The following is a 20135-nucleotide window of genomic DNA, read 5'->3' as shown; positions in this document are numbered from 1 at the left end:
TGGGAATGCTACAAGAATTGGCTGCTAAGGCCAGACCAGGAAATTCAGTGTAGTCCTGGCAAAACAAGCTTTTAGAAAAGCTGAATGTCAGCTAAACAGTTCTACCTTCTAAACAATATGCTACTCAAATAACTCGTAGGACATGGAAAGCTTCGTGAAAGGCCTCCTTCAGAAATGAGATAGGAAAGGTAGAGAAAATCTAAGTTATCATAGAAATACACTGCCTTAATCCTGAGAAACCAATCTTCACTGTAAGTCACATGCACTAGAGGACAGCCATGTAAACCTCTCACACCTCTAATCACTTAAGCTGAGCTCCCTTCATTTCTTTTCAGCTCTCTAAGCTTTGCAGTTGGTACCTGACTCAGTGATTTTCCCCATTTGTTTTCTTCTTGTTATGCTCCTGGCTCCCTTTGTCTTACCCCTCAGTTCCGAAAATTCCCTGTGGTTGCCAGTGGGGGGCACCCAGGGCTCCCTGGCCTCAGCAGGTGCATAACACACAGACATCTGTCAGACAGCAATGCTACTGGTAAACCGCAGGATCAAACAAAGAGGTTTTTCTCAATTTTCTGAGCTCCAACAAATGGCAAAGGAACTGGGTGAGGTGGGTACAGCCCTCAGCTTCTTTGGATGTGCAATTAGATTCCGTGGCCCTCTCAAAGAAGCAAGTGGTTTTTTAAAGGTTAATGAGACTGGGGTTTAAAACATACTAATGGAGTTACCAAACAAACACAAAACAGAAACCAAGAAGAGTCAGATTAGGGTGGAAATACCAACTTTAAATTTCAGTGTAAATGTTAAAGGTAGGATGAAAGAATGTGTGTCCTTCAACATAAAAAAAGAATTTTTGCACAAATTGATGTGGTTATTTATCTACACTTGTGCAGGTATGCATGTACACACACACACACACACACGCTCTTTTTGAAATATAAGAAAAGGTAAGAAAAGGGTTAAATCAGGATGATCACTCAGTTTACTCTTTCATTAGGGTCATTAGACAACTAAGAAAAATAGAAGTGAGTAAAATAATAATGGATTTTTACCTGGGAAGTCCCACAGAAATGGGTCTAGCTACAGGACGGTGAGACCTCAGTGCCGACTGGGAGAGAACTCTCCTTTTGGCACTCACTGGTGAATCTGGATTTGCTGGAACCTCTTCATTACTGTGGTAAAACACACACACACAAACCCTGAAATTGTCTGAAATGTTTTTCACATCAAATTGATGAAGTAGATAATACTACTAGGACAGATACAGTTAGAGAGCATCGTTTGTTGTATTACGGTACATTGAAAAAATATCTGTGCAACATACTTATTTTCTGTGGTTATATAAATAGAATAGCATAATTTAGCCAGCAGAGACTCAAATGTAGATTTTTATTTCTAAAATATTAAATGGACAATTTCCTTTTATGAAAGATTCAAAAAGACTTGTTCAGTGGAAAATTAAATTTCACCAACAATAATTTCAGTGTCCCCTCCCTAAAATTCAAAGTTTAAGAGTGACACAAACTATGGCATAGTAAGATATCTCCTCATTTTAAAGTGTCTAGAAAAGTGAAGATGAAGGAGAAACATGAAAGATTTCACAGGTCCATTTAATTCTATATTAAGTCAGTTTTCATTGTGAATCATATATGCTAGCTATCTTCATTTATAATAAACAAATAGAAAGTGATGGATCAGGATCAGACTCTTTCAGATTCTAGCCTTTCAATAACCCCAAAGATCTTATTAAAGGTTTCCATGAGGCTGATTATTTCAGCAGAACTCTTTAGAGAAACCTGATTCTTTAAAAGCTCAGCAACTCTACCCAGAAGGAAAGAAAGAACAGGCCAACGTGTTATGATGAGTTGTGTATCCAAAGCTGCCTTCAGATGTGAGATCCACACTCTGCATGAAGTCACACGTACAAACAACACAACACTTGGTGAAATTATCAGGTCCCTTACCACAATCCAGAGATATCTTACCTTTCATAAGGATCCAACTCATATGGATCCCCAAACACAGACAGAGAAGCTGCTCCAATATCTGCTCTCATCAGACCAAGTGAGGGCTCCATGGGTTTGTACATGGAAGGAATTGAGGCCCCACGCACAGGTTTACTAAGACCAAGAGTTCTTGCAATACGGGAGCGAGTAGTAACCTCATTTTTCGCCTGCACAGATAAAGAGATTGGGTTATTTGTATGTTAGGGCAGGTATGTACCTTGCATTTAAAGCCCCAAATTCTTCATAGGCTGAGTCATCAGGTTACTGATGGAGAAGTGGTGTGCATTTATTATTTATATTTGTTTTAAAGCATTTATTAAACTTCTAACTATGGCCTGTATGTCCCTTCAAACAGATCTGCACGTATCAGATTTAAGTGACAAGATATATTAAGCTTCTAAAAATCTTTAATAATGTCAATTCAAAACTGCTGGTTCCTTATTAAAGGAGGACAGTTGTGTCTGTAGAAGGTAAACTCTAGTTAAGGTAGCTGATGACAAAAGTCAAGCTGGTACAGAGTATTCAGTATAATTCACACGAGAACATTACCCAGAACTGAAAGGAATTTTGAAAGCCCTTATGGCTGATTAACTGGGTTTGCAGCAACACACAGACACAAACATCCATAGCCTATTAAAAAGAATAGGTAGTGGTAATTTTAACTGAGCTTGCATCAGTACCAAGCAAACACCACATCTGAATGACAAGGCAGAACACAAAGCCTGCAGGACATGCTTTACAGTCTGATCCCAACAGCTCAGGTAACAGGATTTGTCAGCAAACCCAGCAGGCCTGCCTGGAAGTTGCAATTAATTTCCATGTACAGCATCTTTCTGGAGTACACTGGACACATCCTGCACGTACTCCCACCTCACAGAAAGGTGCCTTCTATGATTGTAAGACGGCATTTTTTCCAACTGAATCCCATATTATAGTGCTTTTAGAGAGGGCTGAAAAATGGCAGATACTGAGTGGCAGAAACTCACATGTGATCTTACTCTCGTCTTTTTCCCCCTTCTCTTCTTTGTCAGACGCTTGCGTCTCTTCAGCTGTGTCCCCGAACTCTTCTTTCCAGCAGATTTTGTCTGAGTTCTTTTTCTGCCTCCTACTTTCTTCCGCCTACCTGATGGGACAAAACCCAAGGATCTGGCTAAGTGCTAGCACTGCATTTTACCCTGTACTCCCCTTCTCGTACCCCCATGACACACAAAGAAGTTCAAAGAGAATACAGTGTGCCACGAACAGCAGAGCAGACAGAGTGACATAATTAGGATTTATTTAAAAACAACCTTCAAGACATGTGCTGGTTTAAAACTAAACCGGCTGAAGAAATGAATCCAACTCAAGAGAGGTTACAAGTCAGAGTTACAATTTACTAAAAAGATTACAATAAATACAATGACACAGAGAAAACCCGGTTTTAACCCACAAAACAGATGTATAACTCAGCATTCTGGGACAAGAACAGAACAGTGTTCATTAACCCCTGTGCTGAGCACCATGTGGCCCCCCGGGTGCAAAATAAAAGGAAAGCAAAACCTGTTGGTCTGCATAATGCTCACAGTTCTGTTGAAGTAGTGACTGCAGTCTTGTCAAGAGTGGCAGTCCCAGTCCTGTCAAAGTTCTGGTCCTTCTCTGGATCCAACGAGTGGTACCAGAAGTCCCAAAACCCCAAGATTATATATGCTCAAATTTAGGTGGGAATGTCCAGTACCTCCCCAGGGTGGGGAGTTTCACAATGGGTGATTTAACTCTATCAGTCATGGGATAGTTTTGGAATCTTTGATGGTCTAGGTCGCTGCAGGTGCCTATTATGCCAGTCCATTGTGGCCCATTAGCAGAGACAACCCCTCAGGCTGCGTGTGAAGCTGCTAATGCCTCCCTGGAGAAGAGTTATCACAGCTAAGTCATTAGGTGCCAGGTGGGCCCTGGGCAGCTGCTGCAAATAATTCATTACTAACAGTCCATCAGAAATGACATAGAGGGTGTAGAATACACAATTTTGGTTATACCCACATAGCAATAAACTGCTCCCGGCCCCTGTAACTAGGACAAGACACTTCTGGGCAGAGGTGGTATAGGAAAAGACAAAAATGCATGTGGGATACTTCCCTAGCTGCACAGGTGTGGCAGCATGCAGCAGATGCACAGTACTTTGTATGATCTGGGCTTTCCTGAGGTGCCTAATGTCCTTACCTGTTTTTCTTTTCTGCCTAGCCGGAGCCCGTGGTGTAAGAGGACGCTGGTAGACAGCAGTGTTTAGGCCTGCTACAACTGCCTCAATTGTTTCATCCAGAAGAGATGACATGAGGTACCTTGGCACATGCTGCGTGGGGGATTAGAAGTTACATGATACAAAGGTCAGCAACAAGTTACTTATAAAAGCATTTGATGAAAAATGGATTTGAGATTCGAATAAGGAAACCCCTACCATATCACCAAGCTGACAGTTAAGCAATTATGTCACTTTTCTCATCTATTGACTGACATATTAATGACCTTGCTCTTTGGCCTCTTTCAGAATTACAAGTCATGGCTAGTCTAACTCTTTAAATGAGAACAATCCCCAAGACTGACATTTCCTCAGTGAAAGAGTTCACCTAAGAACTTTCTCAGATTCACCTAACCAACCTCCGCCTCATCACACAGACTGTGGGGAGCAAAGACTGAAAAGCCAACAAAGTACAGATCCACTGTCTTAAACATCTCATTCTTTAGGTCAAACTGACCTGTGAAACATGTCCAGAGGCGAGTCACCCTGCCAAAATATCACTTCATTGTCAGTAGCAGGGGTTTCTCCAACAAGTTTCAGATTCCTCTTCCTCTCTACACTCAAGGATGTATGCTCTCAGCTTCTCACTGTGCTTTGAGGACAACAGCTTACACACCCTCACCCAGTGGAATTAAGCTTCAGTCAACTCAAGGTATGAGCCAAAATAAGATGCACTTTTATTCAGAGACAAAGGCAATAAATAACAGTGCCTTTCTAGTTTGTAATCATCCATGCACATTGAGAAGCAGAGCTAGGAACAGCCTCTTAAGTCCTGGGTTCCCAGGTTTACACTACTACGCAATGGTAAAGTCCCCGGGCACCACCTCTCTCACCTGCAGGAAACAGTTGCACACTATTTCTAAAACAACGGGCAGAGAAAGAAAGAAAAGTACCAGCAGTTCCCTTGCATAGTCTTTCACTTCAAACAACACTCTGCTCCCATTATTTTTTTTTCAAAATATAGCCCCGATTACTCAGATATAATTACTTCACAACAATGCATCACATGATTCCTCGACATTTTCTACTTTATTAATTCTTCTAAAGTTAAAATTAAGAGGCCTGGGTTTTGAGACAGTGGGACTTGGCAGTCAAATAAGATCACTCCGTTACACAGGACATAATGAATTTAATGACAGCTAGAGCACTCAGGGAACTCCTTAAATCCAGGGGAAAAACATGATAAAAGCTTAAGGCAAGCTTGATCTTCGTTCATGGCATTTATTTCAACCTGTACTTAATACTGTAAGGAGGGATCTCGGGTATTTGGGATATTTTCTTGCACAGATTCGTCACGCTGCCCCATTACTGAGGACACTAGCACCTGGGTTTTTTTCTTCAACAAGAGGCTGAATTTCAGCTCACAGAAACCTTGAAAATACTAAATTTTTTTCTTCAGTTGGGCTGAGGGTGGTCAACAAGTTCTACTGCTATGAGAAAAGAAGTAGAAGGACAAATAAAGAAATACACAACTGTCAAATAAACATGCTAAAGAAATAGATTTGATGCACAAACTGCGCATTAATAGTCACTGGGGAAAAAAAATACAATTTTGCTCACACCAGAGGTGATAAAAACACAGATTAAGAGAGGAAGCTACCACAGCATTTAAAATAGAGAGTCTTGGCCATGTGCTGCACTCCATTTGCACATGTTCTACATCTCAGTTTAAAAGAACTCCGTAACTACTACCCATTGTGCTACGGACAGTCAACATAGACAGCTGAGCTACTTAGGTGGGGATTTATCTCAGCTCTCCCACAAGGTTCTTCCAGATGCTCACCAGCCAACCCCCCTGATTACCTGAATCCGCTGTGCCGTTGTTATCCGGTTCCGGTTCACTGTTGCCCGGACACGCTCGCTCTGCCGAGTCCTGGCTATAGCTCGGGTCCGGACATGAGGGCGTAGCCGGCTGGTGGTGGGAACAACATCTGCCATGAGAGCAGCCACCTCTTCTTCACTGACATGATCTGTATCTTGAAAGAAAAGATGCTGAGGTCACTTGTCTTTCTAGACGTGAAAACATTTAAAGAATTTCAGACCAAAAAAAAAAAAAGAATTGTCCCTTATTCCCTTTCTTAAACCAATCACCTCCAAAGGAAGACACTACCCTCTCAAAACAAAATGAGCACAGACAGGTACAGACTGTTACACAGTAAGATGCTTTTCTAGGTAACAGAAATTGCTGTTACCTTGGCAAACTGAGGTCAGTATACTGATAAACTCTTTCCAATGTAATACAAAGCAGTTGCATTAAGGTGCTGGGCTTGCCTCTGAATGCTTACAAGAAGCAGCTCCACAAATTGCAAATGCAGATGAAAATCTTCATAAACAAGATCCTCTAATCAGTCAAGAGTTCAAGTCAACTCTTATGGTTCAAGAGAGAACACTTATCAAAACAGTTGTTTAAAACAGATAAACCCAGGCCATTAAACACCACTTCAGAACAGCACATGCTTCCCATTTTCTAACTCAGGAGAAAAATATTTACTTTGAGTGGATACTACAAAACCCTTACCTGCAGCAGCACTGGCACCCATGGGGGCACAGGCTGGACAGAACCATTCATCTACAGGGACTTCACTCAGAGGAGGATTAAGGCATTCCATGTGATACCTTGGGGGAAAAAAAAAAAAAATCAAACGAGGTGGTCCTTAACAAGAGAAGAGAGCCTTTCACCTCTATCCATGTGCTACGTAAGGCAGACTCATTTTCTTAAGCTTGAAACTATAGTCTATGCATCTGCTTCCACCAGTCTCCAGAGAAAAGATGCTACCTGCTGGTTATATAAGGGTCTTCAATTCTAGATGGTATTTTCATCACTTTAGAAAAGCTTAGAAAAGTGAACATTTTCCCCTCACTGTGTGGTGAATCACTTGCCATTTGAACCCAAGCTGCAAGAAATGCGCAGAGCCAAAACTGATGGTGGCAAGAGAAGCACTGAGGTGCTGGGGAAACAGGCAATCAGGAAACAACATCAGTTTCCTGTGAACCAACACAGCATTCACATTACTGGCACTTATGAACATTTTATTTTGCATGACAAGGTACAGGTCAAGTGCAATGCCTTGTTATGCTGAATGAAGGCATTGCATCCCACATGTACATGATTAAGACAAGTGGTGATCAGGATTTCTCTGTTATTGCACAGGTTAGGTGGCAGAGCATTGGTCAGTCACTGGCTCCATAAAGCTGCTTGCAGGACTGCAGACTAAGCACACTGACTTCCAGTCACCATCCAGCTAGGAACTGTCCTTACCAAACCTCAAGGGGAAAGAGGAAAGCATGATACTCCCCTAGGTAGGGCTTTGAAATGTTCTCTACCCAAGAGGTTGAGCAGCCAGACTGAACACCAACCACTTACAGAGAAGCTCTGCAATTTCTTCAATCCAGCAGTTTAAACTCAGAGAAAGCAACATGTGTCAGTAGTATAGAATTTTTGAAGCAACTCATGTTCAAGTTACACTGCTAAAAAGAATTAAAACAGATTTTCCAAGTAAATGAGATGCTTCCCATGAAAACTAAATGCTTAGACCAAGTTCCCTAGGCAAGGAACACAGGGAGACCACAGCTTTCAAGTAAGTTTCAGCTTCAAATCAGCAATTTTATGACCAACTTTGTTCTTTTTCTATAAGAGAAAAGACTACTGTTATTTCTGGTGTAGTAGAGTGTTTCACTCTGAAATAAGTAAAGAAAAAAGAGGGAAGCTCTCTGTTTCACCTTCTCTTAGAAAAATTCACTGCCTGATAACTCAGTGTGTGGTCACAAGGTAAGGAAAGGGAAGGAGCAACTATCTAACCCTCTAATCCCAGTTTACAGCAATACAAAAGAAGCAATGAGACTACAGCCTTTAATCTACCTTCCTTCCATGACTCCAACTTCAGATTATGTCTTTCAAACCTGTTCCCAACTATGTTGCAATAAGCTCAATTTGCAGCTGTACTGTCAGAATTGCCAATATTATGTTTATACTAAAATATATATATTAATTGTCAATACAAAATGGAATACCATGTCCTCCTTGCATGAAAGAGTATACTTCAGCAGATGAGATTTTACACTCTTTCAGAGATTGAAGAAGATGAAATTGAAAAATGCTGCTCACAAAAAATCATTACTTTAAAATTAGACTAGCAAAGTATATTCCTTCTGTGGGAAAGGAGAGCTCATTTTCCAACTGCCAGCTACCAGGAATGAGATCAGTTCCCCAAAGTAGTATTCTGACAAGTAATACTGTTATGTTCAGGCCAAAGTCATAGCAAAAGTACTTGCAGCAAGAACTTCACTACATACTTTTCAAATTATGTCTAGGAGTTCTGAAGTCAACTTATGACCCACTTGACAAGCAGACTTTCAGCCCTAAAACTTTGGACACTGAAGAACCTACTGCAACAGCTATCTAGAGCCCCTTGGAAAGGGAAAGAACCTCATCATAAGGGAAAGAAAATCATCATAACCACACTCAATGCTAAATCTTCCAGAAGGATGATACTTGTTTTTCAAAAAAAACCCCAACAAAACCTGAAAAATCAGCCTTGAAGCAAAGTCACCTCACGCTCACTCCCTCAGGTTCCTTTAATTGCAGTCTTGCACCCACCCCCTCACAAACACAAGGACACTGTGTGTCCAAGTGGTCTGACCAGGATTATTTGTGTGCAATGCAGAAAGCAAGAGATATTGGCCATCAAGTCCTCAACACATCTCTCGAGCTCTGTGACCAGCAGTGAAGAACTGAGATACAAAAAGGACGTTTTGTACCTTTCAGGAAGAAATGGATGCTTTTGGGGAACTTTTGCCTCATCATTCTGTCTCAGTCTTCACAAACAGTAAGAAAAAACAGGTCTACGAAATTAAAGAATTTTGGTCATGGATGCAGCCCTGTTCCTCAACTTCTTGACACCAATCTCTGTATCACTGTTACTCGCTTCTTGCTACTTGGTAACCTGAATGTAGTCATACATTAATGTGTCACACCATAATGCAACTAACCCTTTTTCTACTGTTTGTTCAAATTACTAGACATCCACACTTCTGTATTCATACCAGTCCTAATGCTGTTGTTACACAGTTCAGAAAATTAGGCTGTTACAAGACATCTGAAAATGACATCTGAAAATGGTTTCAATGGAAAAAGATTTGATAACTTACATTTGTAAGGTAACAGCATTATACCACACACTTTGAACACTGTAGAAAGCCATATCTAGCTAAAAGCAGTAACTCCATTTGCTTTAGAATTGCTGGCAAAAATAACTGAGGAACTTTTCAATCCAGTGTCAGGTCAGACAGAGAATCTAGATGAACAAAACCAGGATTTGAAACAAGCTATTCTCCATTTTTCTAGATTTAACCTCAGCCACAAAGAGCTAGTAATGATGCCTTAAAATCCACATTATATAGATTTAGTATAGCTTTTTAGCACTTTTGGTATAGCTAGCTAGTGCCTTTGGCCTGTTAGTACCTTCGTACAAGAATTCTAAAAATGCTGTTTAAAATGCTGTTTCTTGTCAAGAATTCCAATAGACAAAGATTGCAGCAAGGTAAAGAATAATTTATCTGTATAAAATGTTCTTAGAATAAAACATAACTGGCACATTGCTTGATATAACTGAGTCAAAGTGGCTCAGAAACCTTAAAACTGTTCCAGAAGGCGTGCTACTGTGCCGAAGACCAAGGAGCAGGATGAGGAAGATGAAGATAAGGGGTCTTTGGGATCACCAACTCAAATTTGGGAGGTATGACAAGGGTGGTACGATGGGATAAATGGTTTTGGGAAGTAGGTGTAACAGATGATGCAATGTTAGATACTATAGTATAAAACTGTAGCACCCCTGTAACTCAGTCTGCATACTTCAGAAATGATTCCTATGCAGCCGGTATGCTATAAATAAATGAGTGCTTTTTGCTTTCTCGTACTCAAAAAGAGTCTCAGAGGGTTCTTTCTGGCCATTTAAGGCATCAGTAATGACTGCAAGTTCTTTTTCCAGAAGTGCCTCTGGAAGTGCTAACTCTAGAAATCAAGCCTATATAAAGAACTTCTTTTAGGAAAATATGACAAAAATTAAAAAGCTGTATCAAACTAGAAATAAAAATGTATAAAAAAAATTGGAGTAACCGTTGAGAGATCAGAAAGGAAAATCTGAAGCAATACCCTGAGCTGAGATTGGCTTATGAAAGTTCAGAAAGAACTTAAAGACATGGCTTCAGGTCAGACCTATGAAACACTGGTTTTGATTAAGTATTTTAAATTCAGTGTTCTGATGACACTCTTAACAATATTTAGTGTTCCTGATTTTGTCTATTTTCCAGAAGATGAATCATTGTACATGGACACTACAGAACATAAAGACAAAATTAGACTTATCAGGTATCCAGTTAGCTTGCTAGAGGAAATTTCTGCAAGATTATTCTACATATTCATTGCAAGCATCTCTCTTTGTTCAATGGGTAACTTTTGACAGCAAACTGATGATGCTGGAAGACTGACTAAACATCACAAGGGCTTTAAATTTTAGCAGAAAACTGTAGGCCCAAACTTGTGTTCAAATATCTTGATGACTGCACTTAAATATCTTGATGACTGTACTTAAACATTTATTTTATTAATCAAGGAGGGAGAAAAAATATGTTGGCAGAGACAGAAGTATGCAAGAGTAAGAGAATCAATTTAAGAGTTATGGCTCTAAAGGAAAAACATTTTAAAAAACTGCAAATCTTAAGCATTTTTCCTGCACAGCCCTAGTGTCCAATCAGTTGGGACCAGTCATGCATCCCCTCCCAGAGACATAAAAGGATGCATATTTTTTACCCTTCATGCACTCAGATGTTGCAGGGATGAGCACAAACACCTTCATCACTTGAAGGTATGGTCACCTGTTTCTATGGTCTGTTGCACTGATGTGCACAGGACTCTCCACACACATGTTGCTACATGACCAGAAAAGGATCCATCACATCACGGGGATGGATGTCTGCACCGTAAGCACATGGATGCACAGCTGGTTGCATGATGAGCCTGAAGAGAGCAGCAAGGGGCAGCCTACAGACCAGACAGTGTCTGTGGACCAAACACTGGTCAACTCTGCAGGTGCTCCATTCACTTCAGCCTTTCTTACCCTGCATCACAGCCATCACAGAGCAGCAGGCGATCCTCTCGGTCACTTCTGCCACACACCTCACAGAAGGTTGGGTCATCCTCCCCATCGCTACCCTGAGTTTTCGTGTTCTCAACAGGAATCTAAACAAAAGAGGGATTCACATTTTATGCAGAACATGGCACTTTTAAAAATCCATCACCACATTAAGAGTACCTGCAGCAAAATCTAACAGTGAAGAGAACAAAAGAGCTGTTACATACCAGAACCTTCATTTAGTTCATTCAACACATCTAAGACCTGACGAAATGCCTGAAAACATCTCCTTAACTTGTCTACTGTCAGACACCAACAAATACAGAAAACTGCACTTTAAGAACAGGCAAAACAAAAATTCACAAATAAGATCAAAAGTAGTCAAAAACCCCCCAAAAGACCCCAAAAACAAGACAAAAGAAGAGATGTTAAATTCGCACTTCTGTTAAAATGCAAAATGTAAGAAACCATCAGTTTATGAAAACAGAGCATGAAACTCCTACAAGTCCCCTGGAAACCAACATCTTTCTGATATCAATAAAGAGCAATGACAGCTCTTCAATATTCTTTTGTGAGCAACTAGCAGCACACACAACCAGTGCCTCCCAGAGCTCTGCTATTGCCTTGTGCCTCTCTCCAAACAGTGCCTTTAGGAGCTCTACAATGACCTTGCACCTCTACCCCCTTATAAACCCTACTGCTACACAGCATTGCGGGTAGCAAGACATAGGGAAGAGATCATGTATAACCCAGATTATTCCTATTCCCTGTGTATAGCACTTGCAGTACACAGGGCACTTCCCATGTGTGGACAGGCTTATCCGTCATGCCTGTCCACACATGGACAGTTTTCAGTCAGATGTCCATTATGAAAAAGAGACAGCTTTGACAAACACCTTTTCTCCCACAACATGATATTGCAGGAAACATGGTTAAGCGGGAAAAAAAATTCTTACAGTTCCTTAAAAGGCAAATGCAAAATAGAAAAGAAATAATTCATCCGGATACCAAGTATCAGATAAACAGGCTAGAGGTGTAAACCTCTGAATAACTATTTTGTGGCAATTGGCTTTGTTGTTTGCCACAGTAGAAATCTTACCTTTTTTAAGATTTTACCACCAAAACGTGCCCGGATGCTAATGTACTTAAAGAGGATTCGATCCACTGGACAGGAGTTTGCATTCTAGGAAAAAAACCCAAACAATTCCCAATACAGTTAATAAGTGCGTCTCTTTATTCAATTTCTAAAAAGGAAGACTTAAATTATTAATGAAATAAGCATTAAATTAATGTAGTAGTCATTTTAACAGCTATGATCTTGACATATCAAGTACTTAAATCTGACTTATCTGATTTGCAAACAGCCTGTTGGATCAGAGAAAACATACATTTTTAGAGAAGTATTTATTATACCGAAGCAATTTAATTATTATTCAGTTGCAAAGCAACATCAAAGTTCTTCCAAACATTGCCTTGAAGCAGCACTTGCACTTAAGGCATTTTCTTTCTTTTGGACAAATGAGCAAGTAGAAATGGCTTACAAATATATTCAATAAGAGTGAATTTTTTTTTTATTTAATTAACACTGTTACTGCTGCACACACAGTAAGTCTTGTTGTAATTCTCACCCTGAATTATGACTGTGGGAACTACACAGGTGGCAAGGAACTCAGACTGAAAACTGAATTCAGAGCAAGTTGCTGCTTGTCATACTCTTTTATATCTTCTTTATGTTTAGATGTTTAAAACAGATCCCCATCCAATGGTCACAATACAGAATTTAAGAAGAGATAAAGACAGATATACAGAGAAATATATATACAAATATATATATATTTTAAAAAAAAGCATAGAGAAAATCAGTATTGCTGGTGTCTTGACTTGAAAAAGCAAAAGAATTGTAAATGCCTAGAAACACACTTGCTTATGACATTACAGTTTCCAGAGAAGAGAATAGATCAGGATGGGTACAACAAAAACAGATCCATACTTCAAACAGTCACAATCCTGACAAACAGAGCAGTAAACCAAGTCTGTTTAGAAAAGTTTAAAGCAAATATGAATATTACATTTTTTTGCTCTCATTACAGCAGAACAACATGATCAGAAGAGAGAGAGCAGAGCACTCCAGAAAGCCACAGGACATCACAAACAGAACAGCTCACCTTAGACCACTCCACGATGCAGTCCAAGCAGAAGTAATGGGAACAGTTCTCAGGAGTCCCAACAGCCTGATCCCTAAACGTGTTGAGGCAGATGGGGCAGTTTTCACCATCCTCATCAGAGGAGATGTTCGCTCCGTTTAAGTGTGGCTCCAATTTCAAAGAATCAGTCATTCCATCCACAGTGGCCTCAGTTTCCTCCTCCTCTTCCTCTTCTTCATCATCATCTTCACAATCTTAAGATGGGAGAGATAAAAACCAACTTGCATGTGCTGCAGGGCTTCAAAAACGAGGGCAGAGAGGGCAGGCAGTACAAGGTACTAGTTCTCAGAATTCCAAGTGAGCTTATTTTATGAGGCTGGAAGAGCGAAGCACAGCCCTCCCAGTTTAAGGTAATAATTTTTGCTGATTTATTTCTTCCTAAATCCCTTTACTATAAAACAGTGGATTACTCTGGTGAAAAATAAAGCCTGATAATGTGAGTAGTCTTCCAAGAGATTAAAAGGACAGAGAGCAGAAAAACAAGAGATTATCAAAACAACAAGACAGTAAGCTATGTTAGACTACCACTGAACAATGAAGTTAAAACAAAGTTATAATAAAGTTATAATGTACCCAACTTCAGAGGGCAAGCACCAGCAATACACTGATCTGCAGAACAACAAATTCAAGATTTCCCCACTATATCACCATTTTGAGAGTCAAGGGATCGAAGTGCCTTGGAGACCACTTAAAGAAGCCTGGTTTTGAGTAAAATTAAACACTCAGCACACATTGTTGAAAGGTATTTTTGTTTTAAGTACAAAATACAAAGACTTGTGTTAGTCTTTCCCTAAAACCTGTGAATTAAGTTGACATTTTCAAGAAACAGCAAAAAGTTACCTAAAAAAACCATACTCACTTTGGGGGGGAGGGGGAAGGGAAGTGGCTATTGCTGAGTTGTTGATTTTTTTTTTTTTTTAATGAAAATATGGCTCTTGTCTTTTGCATTTCCCACTGAATTTTCCTGTCTGGACATAACAGAAAATACTCTGAAAAATGAATTAATAAAGCTTTCTGGCACCTGGCATCAATTTTTTCATCTGTGTTCACATCAGGCTAACTGGTAACTTGGAAAATTGCACTTCTTACTTCTCAACAAGCTTTAAGATCTGATAAAAACCCTCCATTTCTGTCTATCCTAATATTAATTTGAGCATAGCACTGTCAGAAGTACATGTATCTACAGAGTATGTTTTCAGTAAAATTAACAAATCCAAGTAACATCCACATTGTTTTTTCAAAGAAAAAATAGTCTTCTTCCCTCCTCCCCAGGCATAAGAGCAACAGTAATTTATTTTCAGAACTCTCCAACACAACATTCATTTTAGAGGCCCAAAGCAAACTAACAAACATGCTTTCATAAGTGAAAAAATAGCATGAGCCATTGCTGCAATTTTGACATTTTTTTCCCAACTCATGCTCGGGCAGAGTTCACTCCTGATGACTGCAACTACATCACTTTAGTTAGTGTATAGTCTTCAAACACACAAATGCTTTAAAAGCTTAGAATGTTGGGGAATATTACTTGTTTGTTTATTAATGGAGGATGGCCTGACACAGTTGCATCACATCTGTGATGTGGCCTGACACAGCTGTATCTGTGGATCTACATTTCGTTGTTCATTTCTGGAGGAAAAGCTTTTATCTCACTCTTCCTCAGTTATGAAAAAATGCCTGTTAACACACATTAACAGACCTACCTTCTAATTCTTCATCTTCACTTTCTTCCTTGTCCTCCTCACCTCCTTCTTCCTCAGTGTCATTATCTTCCTCTTCACTTCCAGTATCATCATCTGAATCACAGCTATTTCCACCATTGCTTTCTTAAAAAGAAATAAAGAGAAGAGAGGAAATACCTATTTGATGCAGGCAGACAGGCAGGCAGAACAGCGGAGGACACAGCAGAACTCCTGCTCAGGACATTACATATGAAGTGAGACCCTAGATTTCTGCAGTGGTATCAAAGCTGCTCATTTTGAGAAACTCAAGGGAAGCATGTCAGCAGTCTGATACACACAAGCTATGAAGCAAAGCAAAACAAAAAAATTTTCAGGGAAAAAAGGAGATAAATGGTCAGAAATACAACTTTACCACCCTTTTGGGGGTAAATCAATAGGTTCCCCAACCTAGGCAGAAACACACGCAGAGAAGTCACATTTACCTGTTTCACTGAGGAGTGCAAGACACTGCCTTTTGCCCTTTCCTAGAGCAGCATTCTTGTTTATCAGTTCATCCTGGCTGTCATCATCCATGGCAGGACATTGGAAATCCACTCCCTGCAAGAAGGCAGACTTCAGTGAGGCAGTGCACCACCTACAAAAGCAGGGCAGGCGTCAGTCCGTCAAAGAGCATCCAACACATCTGTGGAGATGTGAATGGCAGAAGGGACACTGCCCTCCCCACACCATTGATTAGCTTCCCCAGTTTCAATTCAGAGATGGCTACAGGTAAGCAGCTATTGTTATGTGAGGTTTCACAGCCTTATCGGAGTAGATGAAACCAGCTCCTTGAGAAAATCAACTTAGGTGAAAGATACAGCTTTATCTTGGGCTCTTGGATGACAGAAAAAGGTATAATCAGAATTCCTCGCTGAAAACAGCAACAGAAAAACCACAAACTCCAAAACCATTCTGTGGACTAGAAATAAAATGCAAAACTGAAATGGACCAGAGGCCATGTGAACTCGGCCTAACAGGATGACAATATGTGTTTCAAATCAAAATATCTTGTCCAATTGAAAAGAAGATCATGTGGCCTAGGTCCTTAAAAAAAAAAAAAAAAGGCAGGCCTTTGCACAGGTCTGTCATGAAATAGAGAAGCCTCAGACCTCACAACCATTATTCCATGGAAAGGATAAGACTTGATTTAGTGCATATTAATACAATCACATTAATTGCTGTGCATCAGCACAGGTTGGCAGTAAAACTGACAGATACTGCGAGATGTCGCATGATCCAAACTCACAATGACAATCAAATCAGAGCTTTTAACATATGATGCTACAAAGCATTAAGACAGACAGACCCCTTGCAAACTTCTAGAAGCAAGTCATGGAAATACATAATTAATTGACACTCAAAGCTAAATGTCATATCTCAATATGAAAAAAAAATGGATTCTTCTGTATGTGTGACAAAGTTTCAATCAGGTGCTCTTCTCCCACTCTCCCTGCTCCGTACTACATATCTTGCATAGTAAGAGATTTTTTGGAACAAAACATTATGTTTTATTCAAGTGCTCTTGATCCGTACCTTTGCTTGCACACTCCCTTTTTGAGCCATGTGGCACAGCTCTGCATTAAAGAGCCTCAAAAATGTAGGTTTTGGTAAACCAGACTAAACTACAGATGGAGTCTTCAACACAGAGGGCAAAAAAAAACTAAAACAGAAAAAAGATCGAGTTTTAGCACCACCAAGTTCTTTTAAAGATTTCTCCTAACTTCAGTAAGATTCTTGCCTAAATAGTGGTTTGAACTTTTAGCTTAATTCGTGGCTGGTAACAGGAGTGTTTAAAAAACTGTTTAAAAACAATAAATGTTAGCTGAAAACATGCCGACTCATCAAAATCCTGTCACTTCATCACGCAACTTAAAAAATAGGAAGAAACACTAGGAATTTTTCAAGTTTCGGCAGTGTGTATGCATGAATTATTCAAACTGAAACTCAGTTACATAACATCCTCTCGAAAGCTCAGTTAGCTACAGCAGTGCAAAATCTGTGGTGACGTGACAGCCAGGACACATAGGGGCGTGAGGACTGGCAGCACCAGCCCCACAGCAGGGTAGTGGCAGGCACGTGTCATATACGTGGATTTTGAACCTCTGCCTTTACCACTTCTCTGTCGGCAGGTTGTGGGAATAGAACGGGTTCCTGCTGGCTTGTCACTGCCACATCCAGCCAGCCATGGCACTCCTGAGCCACTGAGGACCATGAAGGCCAAACAAAACCAGGGACCGCGGGAGTAAAACTGTGGATAAGCCTCCACTTCACTACAACCATGACCTTCATTTCCCTGCTCTCTAGTTTTTCTTAAAGCAAAGCAAGTAAGCACAGGGAGAAGATCTTTATATTTCGAAAAGCAACTCCTACAAGCCACAGTTCTGACCAACACACACTTATCTACATTTCTAAACAGCCTGCATTTCTTCACTGTAGTGGGATAAAACAACTACCCATGTTATTTTTGCCTTGCTACAACCCAGAAAGATATCCTTTAAGCACAGAGGCAAACAAATCAGCACTTGTGACTTGACAATCTAAACTGACATATTTATGCTGCAAATGCAAGCTTGTACTTTGCTCGGAGGCAAAACTCTGAGCTAAGGAAAATCTGGTATCGCAGCAAACAATTGCATCTTCAAATCCTGTCAGTAAAAAAAGTCTGGTTTGTGAGTAGTTGAAAATAGACAAGGAGAAACCAAGCAAGATGAAGCGAATTTGAGATTTTAAGCACATCACAAATATTACTTTTCCAAACTGGGCAGCTGCTATTAAGAAAAAAAGTAGGAAACCAAAGCTGACTGTACACCTAACATGAGAGCGCCTTCTTCTGTGTTTTAAGAACAATAAGCAGCATTTCTAAGCTGTTTCTTTTTTTTATGGAAGACATTTCAAACAAATTACCACTGTGAAACACAAAAACATTCATGATACACTTCAGAGAGCTCACCATCTGTACAAAAGCCCAGTTTTCTCCAGCACTTACCACATCAGAATTTTTCTTATACATCCCCCTCCCCCACCCAGCCCTGAGCTAGGATTGGAAAATACAAAAGAGATGAGAAGCATTTTTTATTATTATGCAAACTAAGATGTTTGGTTAAGGAGCAAACTGTAGTCTTTCCTCCAAGGCAAACCTTAACTATGTCCTCCTATGACATAAAACCCCAGACTGTTAAAAAGCAACTGGTCATCCCTGAAGGCCATTGGGCTCAGGCAACTACAGCTGCTTTTAGTTTTGGGGGTGCCAAAGCCCTGCCCTCACTGCTGTACCCAACCCCTGGCTGCTTGGTCCCTTGGAAAATCCGATGGTGTGCAGTACTCTGCATACAGGCCTTCAGCTATAAACAGTTCTCACATGCACTGATCCTCTCTTCTGCATCCCACTTTGTAAGTCTATTCAAAGGAATTTAGGATGCAACCCAGGGACACAGATGCAGGGGAACCTGGCCAGAGATCCCTTGTCTTCAATACTACTAACACTTATAGCAAACCCCACCTCAGTTTCCTAGGCAGGTGCATTATCCGTTTGCACAGCATATCCAGTATCTGGATTACAGGTTGCACACCAGGTTGGCTGAAGGCAGACACCATCCTCCTCCCTAACATCCCCCTGCTTTCAAATTCTCACTCAGAAGAACCTCAGAATACCTTAATAAACCAATAAGCCACAGAAGTGATGAGTGCACGGCACGTATTCAATCACTTCACCCTCACCAGTGCTTTCCCCAGCCATAGGCTTCCTTCCCCAACTTCCCTTCACCAAGACACAACCCCACTAGGACCAAGTCGGGTTTGCTCTGAGTGTTGTGTCCCTTCCACAGTATATGTAGTAAGCCTGGCTTTGCTATTAAAACAGATTACGTTTTTACACAGAGATGCCTTAAGTAAGTTTAATTGTACAATCAAATAGCAATTACAAATGCTTTCTTCAAGCCGTATTAGCAACAGGGCTTTCTGTTGGCTTTAAGAACAGAGAAGATTAAGCATTCCCTCCAGAAGAAGTGTTTATCAAGCAAGCACTTCAGTAAACATTTAGGTTTTTGAACTAAAATCCTTATGCATTACATTGTAATTATAAATTACAAATCAGTAATTTAACATACTTTGGGTATGTTCCGGCTAGAAGGTAAGTGCAGGTTTCCAACCAACAAGACGAGACACAGTTTGCAAAAGACACTCCAGCTCCATCCCATCTGACATGAAGCCAACAGACCTGCCTACAGCAGCGAGTGGCTCTTCCAGCCACGTGCACCTTCCCTTCTAGCACCAACCGATTTCCTCCTCCACCAACTTCTCACAGGAGTTTCTTGGGTTTTTAGAAACAGAAGAGCTACTAAACAAGGCATTTACTTTAATCTGCTTGGGTAATATTCTGGATCATACACAGGCAAAGAAAAGTTTCTCACAGGATTTTCTCACAGGGCAGTTTTGAATGCTGATCTAATTTCATGGGCCGTTACTGAGCCATCATATACCAGAGACCACTTATTACTAAACTTTAGTCCACTAAATATTCAAATCTATGAGGTTTCAGTTCTCTTTGAGACATCTGCTTTATTTGTTGGTTTGTTGCAGGGGGGGGAGGGTTTGGTTGTGTTTTTTCTTGGTTTTGTTTTTCAACCAAATAATTTGGTTGTCTCTGGGAAACCAATGTCTCACATCAGAGCACTTTGGGTGTGTTTCCAATTTCATATGCTACATTTGAAGAAAATAAAACAAGAGTTATAAAAATCATTATTGTACACAGTTGGAAAACATCTGGATATGGTGTGAATACTATCTGCCACCACCACATTTCAAAGGTAAAG

At 40.3% G+C, this 20135-nt stretch overlaps 1 protein-coding gene across 3 annotated transcripts in view; it reads right to left on the bottom strand.

Annotated features, from left to right (window-relative positions):
* Positions 1–20135, bottom strand: part of PHRF1 (PHD and ring finger domains 1) — a 31137-nt gene that overhangs the window by 9296 nt on the left and 1706 nt on the right. For 2 of the 3 annotated variants that reach the window (XM_051803784.1, XM_051803785.1), the window contains exons 2-12: positions 15768–15882; positions 15307–15429; positions 13568–13800; positions 12502–12585; positions 11388–11509; positions 6791–6888; positions 6076–6248; positions 4197–4326; positions 2987–3123; positions 1980–2167; positions 1047–1166 (exon numbers count right to left, since the gene is read on the bottom strand). In XM_051803784.1, the coding sequence (XP_051659744.1) occupies positions 1047–1166; positions 1980–2167; positions 2987–3123; positions 4197–4326; positions 6076–6248; positions 6791–6888; positions 11388–11509; positions 12502–12585; positions 13568–13800; positions 15307–15429; positions 15768–15858 (1499 nt within the window). In that variant the 5' untranslated portion in view covers positions 15859–15882. Of the gene's footprint in view, positions 1–1046; positions 1167–1979; positions 2168–2986; positions 3124–4196; positions 4327–6075; positions 6249–6790; positions 6889–11387; positions 11510–12501; positions 12586–13567; positions 13801–15306; positions 15430–15767; positions 15920–20135 lie in introns of all 3 variants that reach the window. The other variant, XM_051803786.1, reaches the window with a different exon arrangement.

Source organism: Manacus candei, unplaced genomic scaffold, assembly GCF_025592945.1.
Source record: "Manacus candei isolate 608988 ecotype Guabito, Panama unplaced genomic scaffold, ASM2559294v1 h1tg000060l, whole genome shotgun sequence".
NCBI lineage: Eukaryota > Metazoa > Chordata > Aves > Passeriformes > Pipridae > Manacus > Manacus candei.
Note: the sequence above shows the minus strand (reverse complement) of the source record. Positions and strands in the feature narration are given on the sequence as shown.